The 17,212-nt window shown below is 48.9% G+C and overlaps 1 protein-coding gene across 1 annotated transcript in view; it reads left to right on the top strand.

Moving 5' to 3' along the window:
• The first annotated feature begins 614 nt into the window (after positions 1-614).
• The window catches only part of PRKCD (protein kinase C delta), a 17,232-nt gene continuing 634 nt past the window's right edge, over positions 615-17,212 (top strand). Inside the window, exons 1-16 of the mRNA XM_007957931.2 lie at positions 615-729; positions 1,643-1,842; positions 2,958-3,018; positions 3,202-3,364; positions 3,464-3,495; positions 4,646-4,731; positions 4,993-5,122; positions 5,845-5,945; positions 6,575-6,671; positions 6,875-6,975; positions 7,111-7,284; positions 7,601-7,692; positions 8,191-8,253; positions 12,424-12,562; positions 12,723-12,911; positions 13,526-13,654. Coding sequence (XP_007956122.1) covers positions 615-729; positions 1,643-1,842; positions 2,958-3,018; positions 3,202-3,364; positions 3,464-3,495; positions 4,646-4,731; positions 4,993-5,122; positions 5,845-5,945; positions 6,575-6,671; positions 6,875-6,975; positions 7,111-7,284; positions 7,601-7,692; positions 8,191-8,253; positions 12,424-12,562; positions 12,723-12,911; positions 13,526-13,654 — 1,872 coding nt within the window. The remainder of the gene's footprint in view (positions 730-1,642; positions 1,843-2,957; positions 3,019-3,201; positions 3,365-3,463; positions 3,496-4,645; positions 4,732-4,992; positions 5,123-5,844; positions 5,946-6,574; positions 6,672-6,874; positions 6,976-7,110; positions 7,285-7,600; positions 7,693-8,190; positions 8,254-12,423; positions 12,563-12,722; positions 12,912-13,525; positions 13,655-17,212) is intronic.

Raw genomic sequence — 17,212 nt, forward strand, 5'->3', positions numbered from 1 at the left:
GAGCTCCTATATGCCTGGGTAGTTAGGAGCAGTAAAATAAGTTTTGAAAACCAAGAGGAGCTGCATGGGGCTGGGTTGGGGGAGGAGAGGGTGCTGTCCTGCTCATCCTGACCAGCAGCGACTGGCACTGGGGTGCTGGAGCCCAGCACATAGTAGGTTTTGGCACATAGTAGGTGCCTAGCAGTCAGGTGCTGAGGGAGGCCTGAGTGATCCCAAATCAGTGACTCAGGAGTCACAAACTTAAATTCTTCTAGGACCCAGGCAGATTTTGGAGAGGAGTCAAGAGGGTTCCCCTGAGCTGAGGTAGACTGGTGGGGGTACCTAAAGAAGGGGGAACCGTTGCAGTGCCAGCCAGCCATTGCCCAGTGAGCCTCATGTCCTTACATCTTCCAGTTTTACCAGGGATGCCCATATCCAGATTTACATAACGTGTCTCAATTTTTAACATTAGCAACTAGGACTAGTGCATTTAAGTGCTATGTTTACCAAACTTAATGGTGTGAGAGCTTTGGGGTAGTGGGTACCTGCCTGCTTCCCATACCTGTCCCTGCTGGACCTGCTCTGGCTGCCTAGCCTTACCCCATTGTTTCCACAGCCCCGCCACAGACCCCACCATGGCACCATTCTTGCGCATAGCTTTCAACTCCTATGAGCTGGGCTCCCTACAGATTATGGACGAGACAAGCCAGCCCTTCTGTGCTGTGAAGATGAAGGAGGCACTCAGCACAGGTAGGCTGGAGTCTGGACCCTGGAGAGATGGGGGATGCCAGTGGGGCTAGGATCCGGAGGAAGCTTGCCTTGTTCCCCAGACCTCTGGGGGTTCCTTCTGCTCCTCCTCCTTGTCTTCTTGTCCAATTTGGCTGCGGATACAAAAGCAAAGACCACTACAGCCCTTTAAGGCCTCAAATACAGGTTAAATTTAGGCCTCTCTGGGGACTGGAGTGTCTTGTTCCTCTTCCATTGATTGTTTTACCCAACAATTTCTGCATTTCCATCTGTGGTGGGTGTGGAGGATGCTGCCATGCTCCAGGACTCACCTGGCCCTGCCCTCATGGGGCTCATACTCAGTTTGGAGAGGTGGATATGTCACCAGTCAGGGAGTCCTGTGATGGGGAAGTCCAAAGGAGGCACCTCTCTCTAGGCTGGGGTCAGTCAGGGGGTGCTTCCTGGAGGAGGCAAACATCTTATGTGTTCCCTCTTGCTTGTGCAAGAGTGAAACCATGCATGCCCCTCAGATCTCAGCTCAGTTGTCCTTTCCTCTGAGAATCCTTCCTTGAACCCCAGGCTGACTCAGGCTATCTGCCATGTCCCTTACTACATACCATGGCTGATATGTGGGAGCCTTCAGAATGTGTTCACTAAGTGACTGCAAAGGGAAGGTGACATCCAAGTGGTGCTGTAGGAAGTGGGTCACAGGAAGAGAGCATGCACAAGCGAAGGCCTGGAGGTGGGACCTGGCAAGGTGCCCTGGGGGAGCTGCAGGCAGCCCAGTGTATAGGGCGTGTTGTGGGCCAGGTGAAGCTGGTGAGGTCAACACAGTGGTCCCAAAGACACAGGGGCCCTCACGGCTGAAGGCTGTGGCAGGTTCGGGCAAGGACCAAGGGGCCCCCACCACGACTGTGCCTGATTGGCCCTGTTGCAGAGCGTGGGAAGACGCTGGTACAGAAGAAGCCGACCATGTATCCTGAGTGGAAGTCGACCTTTGATGCCCACATCTATGAGGGCCGTGTCATCCAGATTGTGCTGATGCGGGCAGCCGAAGACCCGGTATCTGAGGTGACCGTGGGTGTGTCAGTGCTGGCCGAGCGCTGCAAGAAGAACAACGGGAAGGCCGAGTTCTGGGTGAGGAGTGTGCATGCCACAGTCATGTGCATGTGTGTGCATAGTGTGTGCGCATGCATGTGTGCATGCATGTGTGTGTGCTGGTATGCTGAGTGAGCACAGCTGCAGAGTCAAATCCTGTGCTGGCCATGAGTGCAACTCTGCAGCAGACGGAGCCTGGGCTCAAATCATGGCTCTGTGGCTTACAAGATCCTTGGCCTCTCTGACCTTCTGTCTCTGCATCTGTAAAAAGGAGCTACTATAAGTCCCTACTTTGGGTCAGATGTTCAGATGAAGTGTTGACATGGCCATGTGTGGCATGTGTTCTGGGTAACTCCAGGATGCCGTTGCTTGCAGAGCATCCCTCCCCATTGGGTGACATGCAGACTCCTGTAATCATGATATCTCAATAGGCAAAGGCCCTATGACCATCAGTAGCTCTGGTCAGCCTCCAGTGAGGGGTGAAGGGGCCAGGGCAGGAGAGCTGAATGCAACATTCATTCTTGACCAGGCAGCCAGGGACACCTGGGGGCTCCCTGCTGTACTCTCTTTCTACTCTACCAAGGGAGAGTGTCAACCACCAGCCCAGACTCCTAGGGGAAGTGAGGGAATTGAGGTTTGGGTCCTGCCTTCAGAGGTATCCATTCTGTGTGAGGAGACTGGAAATGCAGAGCAGAGGGAGCCAGTCAAGGAGGGCTTCATGGAAAAGGCGAGCTTTGAAAAATAAAGCCTGAGACCCAGCATGGGATGTGTTAGTATGCTTGTGTGTCTGTGTCTCTCTCTGCATGTATACATGAGGGGACAGGGTGCCTACATTCCAAGGTCCTTGTTGAGGGGACAGCAGGGGCTGGGGGTGGGGAGTTTCCCTTCCTATTCTGTTCCTGAGGGCCATGTGGCTGGGCAGGGTGTGGGCTGGATCCTTTCACTTCTCTAAATGTAATAATACCTCTGGGTGAGGGGTTGGGGGTGGGGCTCAAGGGCGGGGCTCTGCCCACACTGGGCAGCCAGATGTCCGGCTAGGCTGCCAAGCCTGGCTTGGCCTCGAGGGACCAAGCATGGGGGCGAATTCTGAGTCTAGCCTGGCCCAGGCCTGCCCTCACTGACCTTCTTTCCCCTTCCTCCCCTCCCCTCTACAGCTAGACCTTCAGCCCCAGGCCAAGGTGTTGATGTCAGTGCAGTATTTCTTGGAAGACGTGGGTAAGAGCCTTCCCACCTGGGCTGGAGACTTAGGGTCTACCCTACCAAGTTCAGAGGCTAGAGCCAGGGCTGGCATTAGGAAAGCAGATCCCATAGCAGTCTGTCTAGGGCTACCCTGGGAGGACTGCAGGGATGGTGCCCTCCCAGGGCCTGGGGCTTACTTCACCACTCCATGGCCTCCAGATTGCAAACAGTCTATGCGGAGTGAAGACGAAGCCAAGTTTCCTACAATGAACCGCCGTGGAGCCATCAAACAGGCCAAGATCCACTACATCAAGAACCACGAATTCATTGCTACCTTCTTTGGGCAGCCCACCTTCTGTTCTGTGTGCAAGGAATTTGTCTGGTGAGGACTAGCTGTACCTGCTGCGGGGCAGTCCAGGGATAGGGAAGGCCCTGACACCTGGGGCTCACCCTCACTCTGACTTAGGGATTTGCCTTTCAGGGGTCTCAACAAGCAAGGCTACAAATGTAGGCGTAAGTGTCTCTGCAGCCCGGTTTGTATGCACACCTGTGTGGACACATGCCTGCCAGTGCCTGTGTATTCACAGGAATACCTGTGTTTGTCTTGGGACTATATGTCTGGACAGGGGACTCTTTGTACTTGAGCATGTGAATGTGAGATTTTCCATGGTTGTGTGTGTGTGTGTGTGTGTGTGTGTATGATAGCTACATTGAACAAAAGCTGGCTTGCTCCTCTTCACAAGAGCCAATTTTCTATATCTTCTCAACTCTGTTCAGTGATGTCACATTGGTTAGCCTGAAATCAGCCATGATGGGAGTGTTTACACCATGGAAATTGGCTGGTACTACAAATTAGGGCTCTTTTCCCCCAGAGAGCTGATTAGGCATTTACTAGCTCACAAATGGCTGCACATGTGTTCTCACTTGGATGTGTTTGTCTCTGGATACACACATGTGAGGACACCTTTCCTCATGATGATGCATAAACGACATAGTGTGGGGTACTGGTTGTGAGCTCAAACTCTGGAGCCAGGCTGCCAGGGTTTGAATCCCAGCTCTAGCACTTTCTAACTGTATGGCCTTACTCTGTGCCTCTGAGGGTTACGAGAGTTGTTGTGAAGATCAGATAAGATAAAATACATGCAGCCTGTATTTTTAGTGGCTGGCATGTGGTAAACATGCATTACAAGTAGGCTATTGTCGTTATTACACATACTGTGTATGTGCGTACAAGAGTCTCTGTTGGAGTGTGCCTATGTGTGCACACAGGGGAAGAGAGCACTTAGGAGCTATTTGCTGTCCTGGGTGTAGGGAAAGGCAGGATAGCTTTCCTGCCTCCAGCTCTCCTCACTGCAATGCCGTATGTCCCTCACTTTTGTCCATCTCCCCACCCATCAAGAGGCCTTGAGCCCTCCCTAGGCTTTGAGACCCTTCCAATCAGCACATCTTCTTAGCCCCATCCTCTTTAGGCCCCTCCTGCCTGGGCTGGCGGGAGACAAGAAACACTGCTCTGGCCCAAGGCCTTTGTGAGGGTGAGGGTGTGGGTGGTCAAGGAGAACGGTGGCTTTGTGTTACGGGCTGGACTGGGCCAGAAGGCACCAGCTCATAGACTTTGCCCCCGCCCTTGCCTTCCCAACCCCCTCCTGGCCTGCGCCTCCTCAAGAATGCAACGCTGCTATCCACAAGAAATGCATCGACAAGATCATCGGCCGGTGCACTGGCACCGCAGCCAACAGCCGGGACACCATGGTAAGGCTGAGTCCTGGGGATCTGGAGGGCTTGGCTAGGTGGGAGGGATTTCGCCTTTCCCCATCCCTTCCCTGCAGAGTCCTTCTTCTCTTCCCATTTTTCTTTGCCATTTCTTGCCTCCTGCCTTGGCTCTCGGGATTTCCAGTCCCCAATGGAGCCTTCTTGGGAATCCTACCATCCATGAGATGGGAGGAGAAAGGTAGGAGCTAAAGAAGGAGCTAGAGCTGGACTGTGACCCTGACCTGTGACATCCCCCTTCAGTTCCAGAAAGAACGCTTCAACATCGATATGCCACACCGGTTCAAAGTGTACAACTACATGAGCCCAACCTTCTGTGACCATTGTGGCAGCTTGCTTTGGGGGCTAGTGAAACAGGGATTAAAATGTGCAGGTATGTACTGCCTGGGGCTTGGCAGAAAGGGGTGCACCCAGCTAGGGCCTGCATACCTCAAACTCTTAAACTCCTAACAACTAACTAACTCTAACACTAAGCTAATTAATGCTGCCTTTACCCTATGGAATGCTGTTCACACCTCATTTGAGGATATCCCATGGGTGAGGCCTCTGTGGTCCTCCCTACTGGCCTATCTGGCTATGCCATTTACCTACAATGTGACCACTGGACAGGTGGCTTCGCCCCTCTGAACCTTAGTCTCCTCAAATGTAAAATATGGGTGTGAGTAGAACCCAGAGCATCCCTTTGAAGAGCAGGGAAGGGTATACAGAAAGTGCTTACCCACAGCCTGCCATACAGTAGCAAGTGCTCAGCAAATGTTATCACACCTGCCTCCCTGAGTCCCCATGCTTCACCTGGCTCCCATCTTATGGGAGACCCCTTGCGGAGAAATGACTCATCTGAATTGGCCCAGACATTCTTTGGAGGGTTTAGGATTAGAGTCCACATCTTCTGTTTTTTCTTTTTTAAATTAAGTAGTAAAGGTGCATGTGTGCATGTGATGGCTTCAGATATATTTTTTCCTAAAGACGGGAAACCCAGTAGACCCTACTGAAGTCCTCATTTTGTCTACCCCCTCCTCCGTCCCTCCCTGCCCTTGCCCAGTCCTTTTGGAGCCTGATTGTTGTTCTGATGGCCCTGCCTCTTCTTTACCCCAGACTGTGGCATGAATGTACACCATAAGTGCCAGAAGAAGGTGGCCAACCTCTGCGGTATCAACCAGAAGCTTTTGGCCGAGGCATTAAACCAAGTCAGCCAGGTAGGCAGGCTCTGTGGGGACCCTGGGCCCAGGGCAGTAGGGTGGGAGAGGGCAGCCTCTCTAGGTAAAACATGGACTTATACTAAGGACCCCACTGCTAGAAGATCCCAGTTTAAGAATTAGGCAACAGAGGGAGATGGGATTGTTCTCCTGAGGAGTTAATTCTCCAGTCATTTCTTTACTTGAGGTTGGACCTGGTGGAACCTCAGGGTTGGCTGCTGGAATACTTTGAATTACAGAACAGTATGTGTGTGTGTTTGGGTGTGAGTAGGGCTTGATGGATGCCACAAGTCAATTAGATGCCACTTAGAATTTTTAAGTACAATTCTAGAATTGATCAGAAATGAAAGTAACACAAAAATGAAAAATCTATCAAGGAAGTTGTTGGGAAGGTAGGATTCAATATACAAAACTTTGGTCTATAATCAGTGCCTTCCAGACCACTGAGGCATCCCTGTGCTGTTGGAAGTGTGTGTGTGTGTGTCTGTACTACCTAAGGGTCTAGACCCCAACTCTGCTGTCTCCCATCGGTATTGAGTGTGGAGTTAAGGTTGGGAGTCCTCCCTTTGGGCTGGGGGTTTGACGATGGTGTGACTGTCTGATCCCCCCAATCTCTTGCCCCTCCCCAGAGATCCTCCCGCAGGTCAGACTCGGGGTCTTCAGAGCATGTTGGAATCTACCAGAGTTTTGAGAAGAAGCCAGGAATCTCTGGGGATGATGCCCCAGGTGATGCCCCATTTCTTGCATCAAAGCCCTTGCTCCCTACCACAGCACAGGATGGGGCCCAGCCTCCTTCCTCCTGTCGACTGACCTGGGAGAAAGCAGCACTCCTGGAGAGGGAGGCCCCTTGCCCCAACCCTCTCCTGGACCCAATGGGAGGAGGGTTGTCCAGGCAAGGGCCTGAGTCTGAGCCACCATCTCTTGGGCAGACAACAATGGGACCTACGGAAAGATCTGGGAGGGCAGCACCAGGTGTACCATCGAGAACTTCACCTTCCACAAAGTCCTGGGAAAAGGCAGCTTCGGGAAGGTGAGGAGCCCAGGAGCACCTGCTTCCAACCCCATCCTGGCTAAGTGGGCAGAGGCTGGACCATGACACCCTGGCCTTTGTGGTTCAGCCTTCACTTTGGCCTTCCCCTGTTTAGCATCCCTGCCCTCCCACCAGGTGCTGCTTGCAGAGCTGAAGGGCAAAGGGGAGTACTTCGCTATCAAGGCCCTCAAGAAGGACGTGGTTCTGATTGATGATGATGTGGAATGCACCATGGTGGAGAAGAGGGTGCTGGCACTTGCCTGGGAGAACCCTTTTCTCACCCACCTCTTCTGTACCTTTCAGACCAAGGTGCCTCTGCATTCAGTTGTCATTGCCCATGGAAACAGACCACCTTCAGACCCCTAGAGACAGGACCATGGCTCCCCTCAGTCTTGCCAAGGCAAGGCTGTGTTCCCTCTAGACTCCTTAGACTAGGGTCTTATCTTCCCTTTCAGGTTACTTAAGACAGGACTAAGTCTTCCCCCTCACACCCACCCCTAGGGCAGAGTTGTCCCCTTTGGCCCAGGGCCTGTCTCTCCCACTTCATGTCAGGGCCTGCCTCTAGTAGCTCTCATTGAGAGAACTTCCTGTCCATCCTCATTCTCACCATGCTCCCCAACTCCAGGACCACCTGTTTTTCGTGATGGAGTTCCTCAATGGAGGGGACTTGATGTACCACATCCAGGACAAAGGCCGCTTCGAACTTTACCGTGCCACGTACGTGAGGGCCCTGTGTGGGAAGGGACATCTGTCTCAGAGCCACTGCCAATCTGCCCTCTTCCTTCTTCCCTCCCCCTGGAGAAGCCAGCCTGAGCTAGAATTGGGGGTGGGATTTAGGAATACCTCAGGCCCACCATGCAGGAGGCACACTAGGTCCTGCCTCCTCCTTGGGCCATAGCCAGAGCAGACTTACAGACAGTGATTGGACTTGGACAGCACAGGACAAATTTGTGTGTGTGTGTGTGATCTGTATGAGTATATACACTCCTATGATAAAGGAGAGAATTATCTCTTAGGGAGTTTTTCCTTTATAATTTTGTTTTTTGCCTTGGCTTCCAGCCACCACTTGCCTGATACAAGATGTACCTGGTCAAGCCCAGGTTGTCTGTGGAGCTATTTGCAGCATTTCCTGCCTCTGGGGGTTGGGGGTGCGGGCACAGGCAGAAGGAGGGGTTGGCTGCAGAAATCCCAGAGCACTTTCTCTCTCTTGACCAGGTTTTATGCATCTGAGATTCTCTGTGGGCTGCAGTTTCTACACAGCAAAGGAATCATTTACAGGTGCGGAGTCAGGGAGGTGTTGGGAGGGGAGGGGGCTCCAATCCATCATATACTCTAAATGCTCTGAGCTGGGCCCCACCTCAGCTTGGAGTCAGTCTGTAGTTGGGTATTTACAAAAGCCTCCCAGGCCAGTGTTAGAATGCTTTGTGGCCCTTCCAGCTCCAGGGCCCAGGAACTCTGTGCCTGTACTCTGAAATGCACAGCTTTATCGATGAGGAAGCTGCACTAACTGCTACAGCATCTGCCCTCTGGACCAGGCAGTCTTTTTTTTTTCCCCCTTTAGTGTTTGTTTCTTTTCTTCTACATGTATCATTTAGTGATATTGATTACATTCTTCAAGTTGTGCAACCATTCTCACCCTCCTTTTCTGAGTAATTCCTTCCCCATTAACATAAATTCTCTGCCCCAAAGGTTTCTATCTAATCTTTGGAGTTGCTGTTATCAATTTGATCCCATAGAGATAGTTCTTAAAAGGCACAGTGCTCAAGGCAAACATTCTTTACTAGTTAAGCTAAACTGTTGTTTGGTTTTAAGAAGACTTCAGAGAATATTTTTGGTTTAAGGTTTAGATATTATCTCCGGGCAGTAGTATCAGTAGTTCACTCAACCTTCATGGCTCCTGGAAGTCTAGAGTCCATGAGAATTTGAAGTTCTGTTCTATATTTTCCCCCTTTTGATTAGGATTCTTCTATAGAATCTTTGATCAAAATGTTCAGTAAGGGTAGCGAGGCACCATCCATTTCTTCTTAGGCCAGGCAGTATTGCTCTCAGTCTCCATCTGAGCAATCTAAATATCCACCAATAGCAAATCATTCTGTAAATTATCGCCCTGTAGAGTAAAGTCCCATCCTGCTATGGAATACTGTGCACCCATCAAAAAGGCTGAGGCAGAGCTCTGTGTGCTGATGTGAGATGATGCCATGATGTGTTGTCAAGTGAAAAACCAATTGGTAGGACAGTGTGTGTTGAATCTTAGAGGTTTAAAAAAATGGGAGTGAGAAAAAAAAAAAAAATGGGAGTGAGATGCACACTGTGATACGCTTATATATGTATAGAATTATTCTGAGGAGGGCCTGGGTGGGTCAAGAGGAGGACAGAGGAGGAGGAACTTAGCAATCTGTGGCCTTTTCTAGTACTTAAACTTGTTATCATGAGTGTATGTTATCTACTCAAAGAGATAATTACCTAAAAATAGACAGTGTTGGGATGAGTGGGTATCTCATTGATCAAAAAGAACAGAACAACAAATGTTGGCAAGGCAAGGGGGGGAGGCTGGAACTCTGTTGGTTCTGCAACAGCAAAATGGTACATCCACTATGATGCTTCCTTAAAAAGCTAGAAATAGAACTATCATATGATCCAGCAATCCCACTCTTAGGTATACATCCTAGAGAAATAAGAACAATGACGCAAATAGATATATGCACACCTATGTTCATCACAGCATTAGTCACAATAGCAAAAAGATGGAAACAACGTAAGTGCCATCAATGGATGAATGGATAAATACACTGTGGTATGTACATACAAGGGAATACTACACAATAGAGAATAATGATGAGTCTGTGAAACATCTCACAGTGTGCATAAATCTGGAGGACACTATGCTGAGTGAAATAAGGCAAACACAAAAGGACAAATTTTGTATGGGACCAATATTATAAAAAGTCAAGAATAGTTTTACATATAGAAAGAAACATTCTTTGATGGTTACTAGGGAGGGGAGAGGAACGAGAAGCAGTAACTCGATGGGAGATAAGAGTTAATTCTTGTGAAGGGAAAGGCGATATATGATGGGGGGAAGTTAGCACAGTGTGACTGGTGCAGAGGAAGACACCGAGAGGTACACGGGGATAAAGAGCAATTATGATAAATGTGAGGATCCCTGGTGGTGCAGTGGTTAAGTGCCCAGCTGTTAACCAAAAGGTTGGTGATTCTGAACCCACCAACCACTCTGCAGGAGAAAGATGTGACAGTCTGCTTCTGTAGAGATTCCAGCCTTAGAAACTATGGGGCAGTTCTGCAACAGCAGTTATAGCTAACTATAATCTGTCGGTAGATACATAGGTAAATATGTATGCTAAATAGGTGAGGGAGGTCGTACAGGAGTATACCCGCATATGTATATAGATATGATGGTGGATATTTCTACATACATATTTGCAAATGCTGCAGGTATACTCATATATATAATAGAGCATATCAGGGTATGTTGTTGTTGTTATTATTTGCCGTTGAGTTGGACCCAACTAATAGCGACCCCTCCTTGGGTTTCTGAGGCAGCATCGCTATGGAAGTAGATTGCCCTGAGGAGTGGCTGCTGGATTTGAACCACCAGCCTTCTGGTTAACAGTCAAGAATTTTGGCACTACACTACCAGAGCTCCTATAATTGGTTTATAGTTATAGAAAATACTTAGACATCGGGGCTGAACCACTGGATCTGAAGGCTAAGGACCATGGTCTTGACAGACATATAGAGAGACATATAGGTCAATTGGCAAACACAGTTCATTAAGATGTTCTACATCCTAGGCTGGTGAGTAGCATCTGGGGTCTTAAAAGCTTGCGAATGGCCATCTAAGAAGCAGCTATTGGTCCCTTCTCAGTTGGAGTGTAGGAAAATGAAGGAAAACGAAAACTCGAAAGAGAACATTAGTGACTAATGGCCCCTGTGGCCGTCTCTAATCTGAGACCAGAAGAACTGGATGGTGCTTGGCTACCACTACCACCTACTTTGACCAAGACTGCAATAGAAGGTCCCTGGTTAGAAGGGGGAAAAAAATAAAAAAAGGAACAAAATTCAAAACCAAAAAAAAAAAAAAGACCAGACTTACTGGTTGGAAAGAGACCAGAGGAACCCCTGAGACTATTGCCCTGAGAAAACCTTCTAACTTGAAACTGAAGATGCTCCCAGAGGCCACCTTCCAGCCAAATAATAGACAGGATGATCAAACAACACAAAGAATGTGCTCCTCAGAACAACCAACAATACGAGACCAATAGCGCAATGCTTGCCCAAAACCAAAGATGCAAAAACGGAGGGGCAGGGAAACCAAATGGAAACTGGGAACCCAGGGAGGAAAAGGGGAGCATGCTTACACGTCGAAGGGATTGTATTCAATGGCATGGAACAATTTGTGTATGAACTATTGGGAAAACTAATTTGCTCTGTTAACTTCCACGTAAAGCACAATAGAATGTTAGAAAAGAGGTGAGAAGCAGAGATGGGGGAGAGAGACAGCAAGCCACACAAAGATCACCCAGGAGCAGCAGAAGCTCAAAGAGATAAGGATCTTCTCTAGAACCAACAGAGAGAGCATTCCCCTAGAGCTGGCATCCTACATTGGGACTTCAGCCTCCTAAGGGAGCTCTGGTGACGTTGTGCCAAAGGCATGTGACAGCTAAGCAGAAGGCAGGCTGTTCAAAGCCACCAGCCACTCCTCAGAAGGAAAATTGAGCAATCTCCTTCTGTAGAGATACCACCTGGGAAACCCAAGGAGGGGTTGCTATGAGTTGAATCGACTCAACAACAGTGAGTTTTTTCCTGAACTTCCTAAACTGTGAGAAAATATATTTGTGTTTGTTAAAGCCAAAAAAAAAAAGACACCGTTCTTACCTTACCTTGTGGAGTCAGACAGACTTGAGCCTGAGGGCCACCTCCACCACTGGCCAGCTGGGAGATCCTGGGCAGGTGACACCATCTCTCTGAGCCTTATTCAGAGATTAGCTTCAGCTAATAACAGCGTATATACAGCATTAGCACACAGTAGGCGGCACACGTTCTTAGCTTCTCCTTCCCCTTCTGCTGCTGCTTCTCTTCCTCATTTTCTTGCACCCTTGGGGAGACTAAGGAGCTCTGGTGGTGCAGTGGTTAAGGCATTCGATTGCTAACCAAAAAGTCAGTGGTTTGAACCCACCAGCTGCTCTGTGGGAGAAAGATGAGGCAGTCAGCTTCAGTAAAGATTTACAGCCTTGGAAACTATGGGCAGTTCTCCTATGTCCTATGGGTTGCTATGAATTGAAACTGACTCAATAGCAACAGGTTTGGTTTGGGTTTAGGGGAGAGTCCTGGACTTAACAGCACTAAGAGTTGGGACATGAGTGCTGGGGTTGAGGAGGAGAGGGGAATGGGCTCCTGGTGACTGTTTGTCCTGTCCCCTCCCCTCAGGGACCTCAAACTGGATAATGTGATGCTGGATCGGGATGGCCACATCAAGATTGCTGACTTTGGGATGTGCAAGGAGAATGTATTTGGGGAGGGTCGGGCCAGCACCTTCTGCGGCACCCCAGACTATATTGCCCCTGAGGTGAGCTAGGCACCCTTCTGGCCCTCAGTCCACCAGGGGGGTCAGGGAGGGCTTCTCAAGGGCAGTGATGTCCAAGCCAAGGCCCAGAGGATGAACGGGCCTGGCTGGGCTCGTACTCAGGGCTCTTCTCAGCTGTGGCTGACCTGCTGCTCCCACCCAGATCCTACAGGGCTTAAAGTACTCCTTCTCTGTGGACTGGTGGTCCTTTGGAGTTCTTCTCTATGAGATGCTCATTGGTCAGTCTCCCTTCCATGGTGACGATGAGGACGAACTCTTTGAGTCCATCCGTGTGGACACACCACATTATCCCCGCTGGATCACCAAGGAATCCAAGGACATTCTGGAGAAGGTAGGGGCCCCAGACTGGGGTGAAGTGGAGCAGGAGATGACAGAAACTGGCTGTCATCCGGTGGCTTCCTCTCTCTGGAATGGCAGACTTACTGATGCCCCAGTCCTAACATGCCCCTCACCATGCCCCCAGGAGCTCCTGTTTCAGTACCATATACAGTGAATCAGCTTTGCATGGTGATTAGAAGCTCAGGGCCAGGAGGCAGACAGACCTGAGACCAAATCCTGTCTTTGCCCATGACTAGCTGATGACCTTGGGAAGACCACTTGACCGCTCCTGAGTCTTTGTCTCCTCATCTGCAAGTTGGGGATAAGAGGAATTTGGAAGAAAAATTAACGAAGATGTTCTCAGCTCTATGCCAGGCAGATAGTGAACACTCAGTAAATGGGTATTGCTTTTATTCACAAGTCCCACCAGCCCAGGGCCCATTGTCTCTGAGGGACTTGGGAGTGTAGCAGGCCAGACAGGGCTCCCTCACTCCCAGAGCTCCCCCAGCTATGCCACTGGCCTGGGCTGGGACCCATCTTGGCACTCATGGTCCTACTGGGGGTTTGTTTGGAGTGTCGGTTTCCCATGGTTCTTGAGTGCTAACCAGGGCTTCTGCTGGCTTGCAGCTGTTTGAACGGGACCCATCCAGGAGGCTGGGAGTGACAGGAAACATCAAAATCCACCCCTTCTTCAAGACCATCAACTGGACTCTGCTAGAGAAGCGGGAGGTGGAGCCACCATTCAAGCCCAAAGTGGTATGTGAGCTTGCTCAGGGTGGGGCTGCCTACCCACATTGCCCCTGCCCTCCGTGCTAGGGTGGGCTTCTCCTTTGCCCTGCCTGTCTCCTGGGTCACTCATAGTTTCCTCCTCTACCTTCTTCCAGCAAGCCTGTTCCCCGATCGCTCCTGGTGTGTTCAGTCACTGCCTCTGCCCTTGTATTCTCACTTTCTCTTTCCTTGCTCAGTTGGTCATTCAGCAAACATTGGTGGTTCTGGGGGCTGTGGATCCAGACCCCCATTTCACATGCATTCTTTAGTGCCTGCTGTGCAGGGGACTGTGCTTTGGGAATTGGAGTTAAGGTTCATTGCTCCTCCTTTCCAGCTAATCCATTTTCCAGTAAGTGTTTGCTGAGTCCTTTTGAGGTGTGGGGCATTGTGTTGGGCTATGCAGTGAAGTGGAAGACCTGATCCCAGAGCTGGAGAAGTCCCTGGCTAGACTTAGAGATAAGACACTTGCACGCTGGTGATGAGTTGTGATACAAGACAACAGTATAAGAGATACCACAAGGCCACATGTGATCAGTTGCCATTGGGAGGATCTTTCAGCAAGAGCCCAGGATCTAGAGAATGGGATGAGATCTGGGAGGCCCCTTGGGAGAAGTGGGACTTGAGCAGGGCTGTTGAGATTAGGCCAGGCAGAGGAAAGCTAAGAGTTATTTTAGGTAGAGGAGAATGGTTTGCACAGAGGCCAGGAATCTAAAGAGGCAGGTTGGGGCCAGAATTCAGAGCATCCTATATGCCAGCGGCCCTTCCTCTATAGCTCTTCTCTGATCACAGTGCCTCCATTTACTCCCTTTCTCTCCTTTGCTTCTCCTCCACCTGGACACACTATCCCCACTGGGCAGCACAGCCTGTGTAATGTACCCCACATTGGTGCTTTGAGATTACAGAGCTCTCCCCTCTGCGCTGGGAATCACAAACTCAAATGCCTCCCAGGCTGGGCAAGCAACAACCTCATATGAAATAGGCTGGGGTGGCTGGAAGAAAATCACACAGTCTCTCACTTTTGAGAGACAAAGGGATAGATGATTATTTCTCTGCACTAAGAAAAACAAGGCAGGTATGATCACTGGCAGCAATAGTAGCAGAATCAGTAGCAGTGGGGAGTGGAGGCCCTGCAGAGAGCTGGCCAAAGGAGACTCAGTACCACCAGTGGGCACGTGAGGAGGTGGGCCCAGGACTGCTCTGCTCTGCCAGCTTTCAAAGGAAGTCAGAAATCTGGGTTTTTATGTGTGTGTCAGATTGCCCAATTTTAAAACAGTGGTTCAAATTCCTTTAGGACAGGTACTAGCTCTTTTAACAACTATCTTTATGGGATCAAAGGGACCACAGCAACTCAATAGATAAGCTAGGAACCTGCAGGTGCAGTGAATTTATGTTAATGAGGGAGGTACAGCTCAGAGAGGGAGAGTGAGAATGGTTGCACAACTTGAAGAGTGTAATCAGTGTTACTGAGTGGTACATATAGAAACAAATTAGTTGGTATGTTTAAAATATATATGTATATATATATATAATTTTTTTTTTTTTTAAAGCAAAAACATATCTTCACCAAAATGATTGTTTTGGCTAGGTCAATTGGGCCTAGAAGGTACCAATTTAAGACCTCTCTATTGCCACCTCATTATATCCTCAGAAGTAGGGGTCAGCAACCTTTTCTTGTAAATGGCCTGATGGTATTTTAGGCTTTGCAGAACAGATGGTTTCATAGCAGTTGTAGGTAGTATGTCAATGAGTGGACCTTCCTGTATACTAATAAAACTTTTTATTTATGGACACTGAAATTTGAATCTCATTTAATTTTCACGTGCCATTGTGTATTATGCTTCTATTGATTTTTTTCTAACCATTTAAATACATAAAAACCATTCTTAGCTTGCAGACCATACAAAAATAGATGGTAGACTGGACTTGGCCCACAGGCTGTAGTTTGCTGATCCCTGCTCAGGAGAATGCCTACCCTTCCTTACCCAGGCCCTCATGCTTGTCTCCCTCATCCCCTTAGGGGAGCACCATCTGCCTTTCTCTTGGGGCTTTTCTCAGGCACAAAAAGACTTCCTTTTTCTTTTTTAAATAATTTTACTGTTGTTGTTCTATTGAGAATCTGCATTTGTTATTTTGTTGTTATGTGCCATCGAGTCGGCCCCAACTCATAGCAACCCCTCCTTGGGTTTCCGAGGCAGTATCACTACGGAAGTAGGATTGCCCAACCTTCCTTCCGAGGAGTGGCTGGTGGGTTTGAACCGCCAGCCATCTGGTTAGCAGGCAAGTGTCTTAGATGAGAATCTGCATAGTAGAACATATACCAATTCAACAATCTCTACATGCCCAATTTAGTGACATTGATTACATACTCCAAGTTGGGTGACCATTCTCATTCTCCTTTTTCAAATTGGTCTTTCCCCATTAACATAACCTCACTGCTCCGGAAGGTTCCTACCTAAGGTTCCTATCTAGGGTTCCTATCCATTTTGATTCCATATGGATGGTTCTCTAAAAGAGCACAGTGCTCAAGGGAGACATTCTTTACTAGTTAAGCTAAACTACTGTTTGGTTTAAAGAAGACTTCAGGGGATACTTTTTGGTTTAAGGGTTAAAGATTATCTCAGGCCTATAATTTTAGAGTTCATCTAGCCTCTATAGCTCCAGAAAGTCTGGAGTCCATGAGAATTTGAACTTCTGCATTTTCCCCTTTTTAATCAGGATTCTTCTATAGAAGCTTTGAGCAAAACCTTCCATAATGATAGCAAGGCACCATCCATTTCTTCTGGTCTCATGGCAAAGGAGGCAGTTGTTTACAGAGCAATTAGAGGCTCCCTTTTCTTTCCTAGAAAGGAGCTGTGGTGCCTCAGTGGTTAAAGCATTTGGCTGCTAACCAAAAGGTTGGCAGTTCAAACCCACCAGCCACTCCAGGGGTGAAAGATGAGGCAATTTGCTTCTGTAAAGATTTACAGACTTTTGGGACCATGGTTGCAGAGGACATCAAGCTCAATTGGCATAACATACTACGTGAAAACATTGTTCCACATCCATCCTACTTTGATGAGAAGCAAGTGGGATCTTAAAACTTGCAAGCAGCCATCTAGATGCAATGATGGGTCTTTCCTCCTCCAGAGTAAAGAAGAAAACCAAAGATACATGGAAACAGTTAGTCCAAGGGACTGGTGGACCATGTGATCTTCAGCCTATGTAACATGAAACCAGAAGAACTAGATGGTGCCCAACTACTGCTGTCAACCACTCGGAGGGGGGGTTGGTGTAGGAGATCCTGGAGAGAATGGGAGAACACTGTGGAACAAAACTCAAAATTTAAAAAAAAAGACCAGATTTGCTAGTCTGATCAAGCCTGGTGAGACCCCTGAGACTATGACCCCCTAGCCACTCTCCAGGTCTGGAATTGAACTCACTCCTGTGGCTTCCAGCAAAACTATAGACCAGCATATGGGGTGAATATTTATATCAGGTAGATACACTCCTTGGAGAGATCAATCATGGGAGAACCAGAAGGGCAGTGTTTGGACAGGGAAGCAGCTT

The sequence above is a fragment of the Orycteropus afer genome, unplaced genomic scaffold (genome assembly GCF_000298275.1).
Source record: "Orycteropus afer afer isolate SDZICR_OR568_19922 unplaced genomic scaffold, OryAfe1.0 scaffold00824, whole genome shotgun sequence".
NCBI lineage: Eukaryota > Metazoa > Chordata > Mammalia > Tubulidentata > Orycteropodidae > Orycteropus > Orycteropus afer.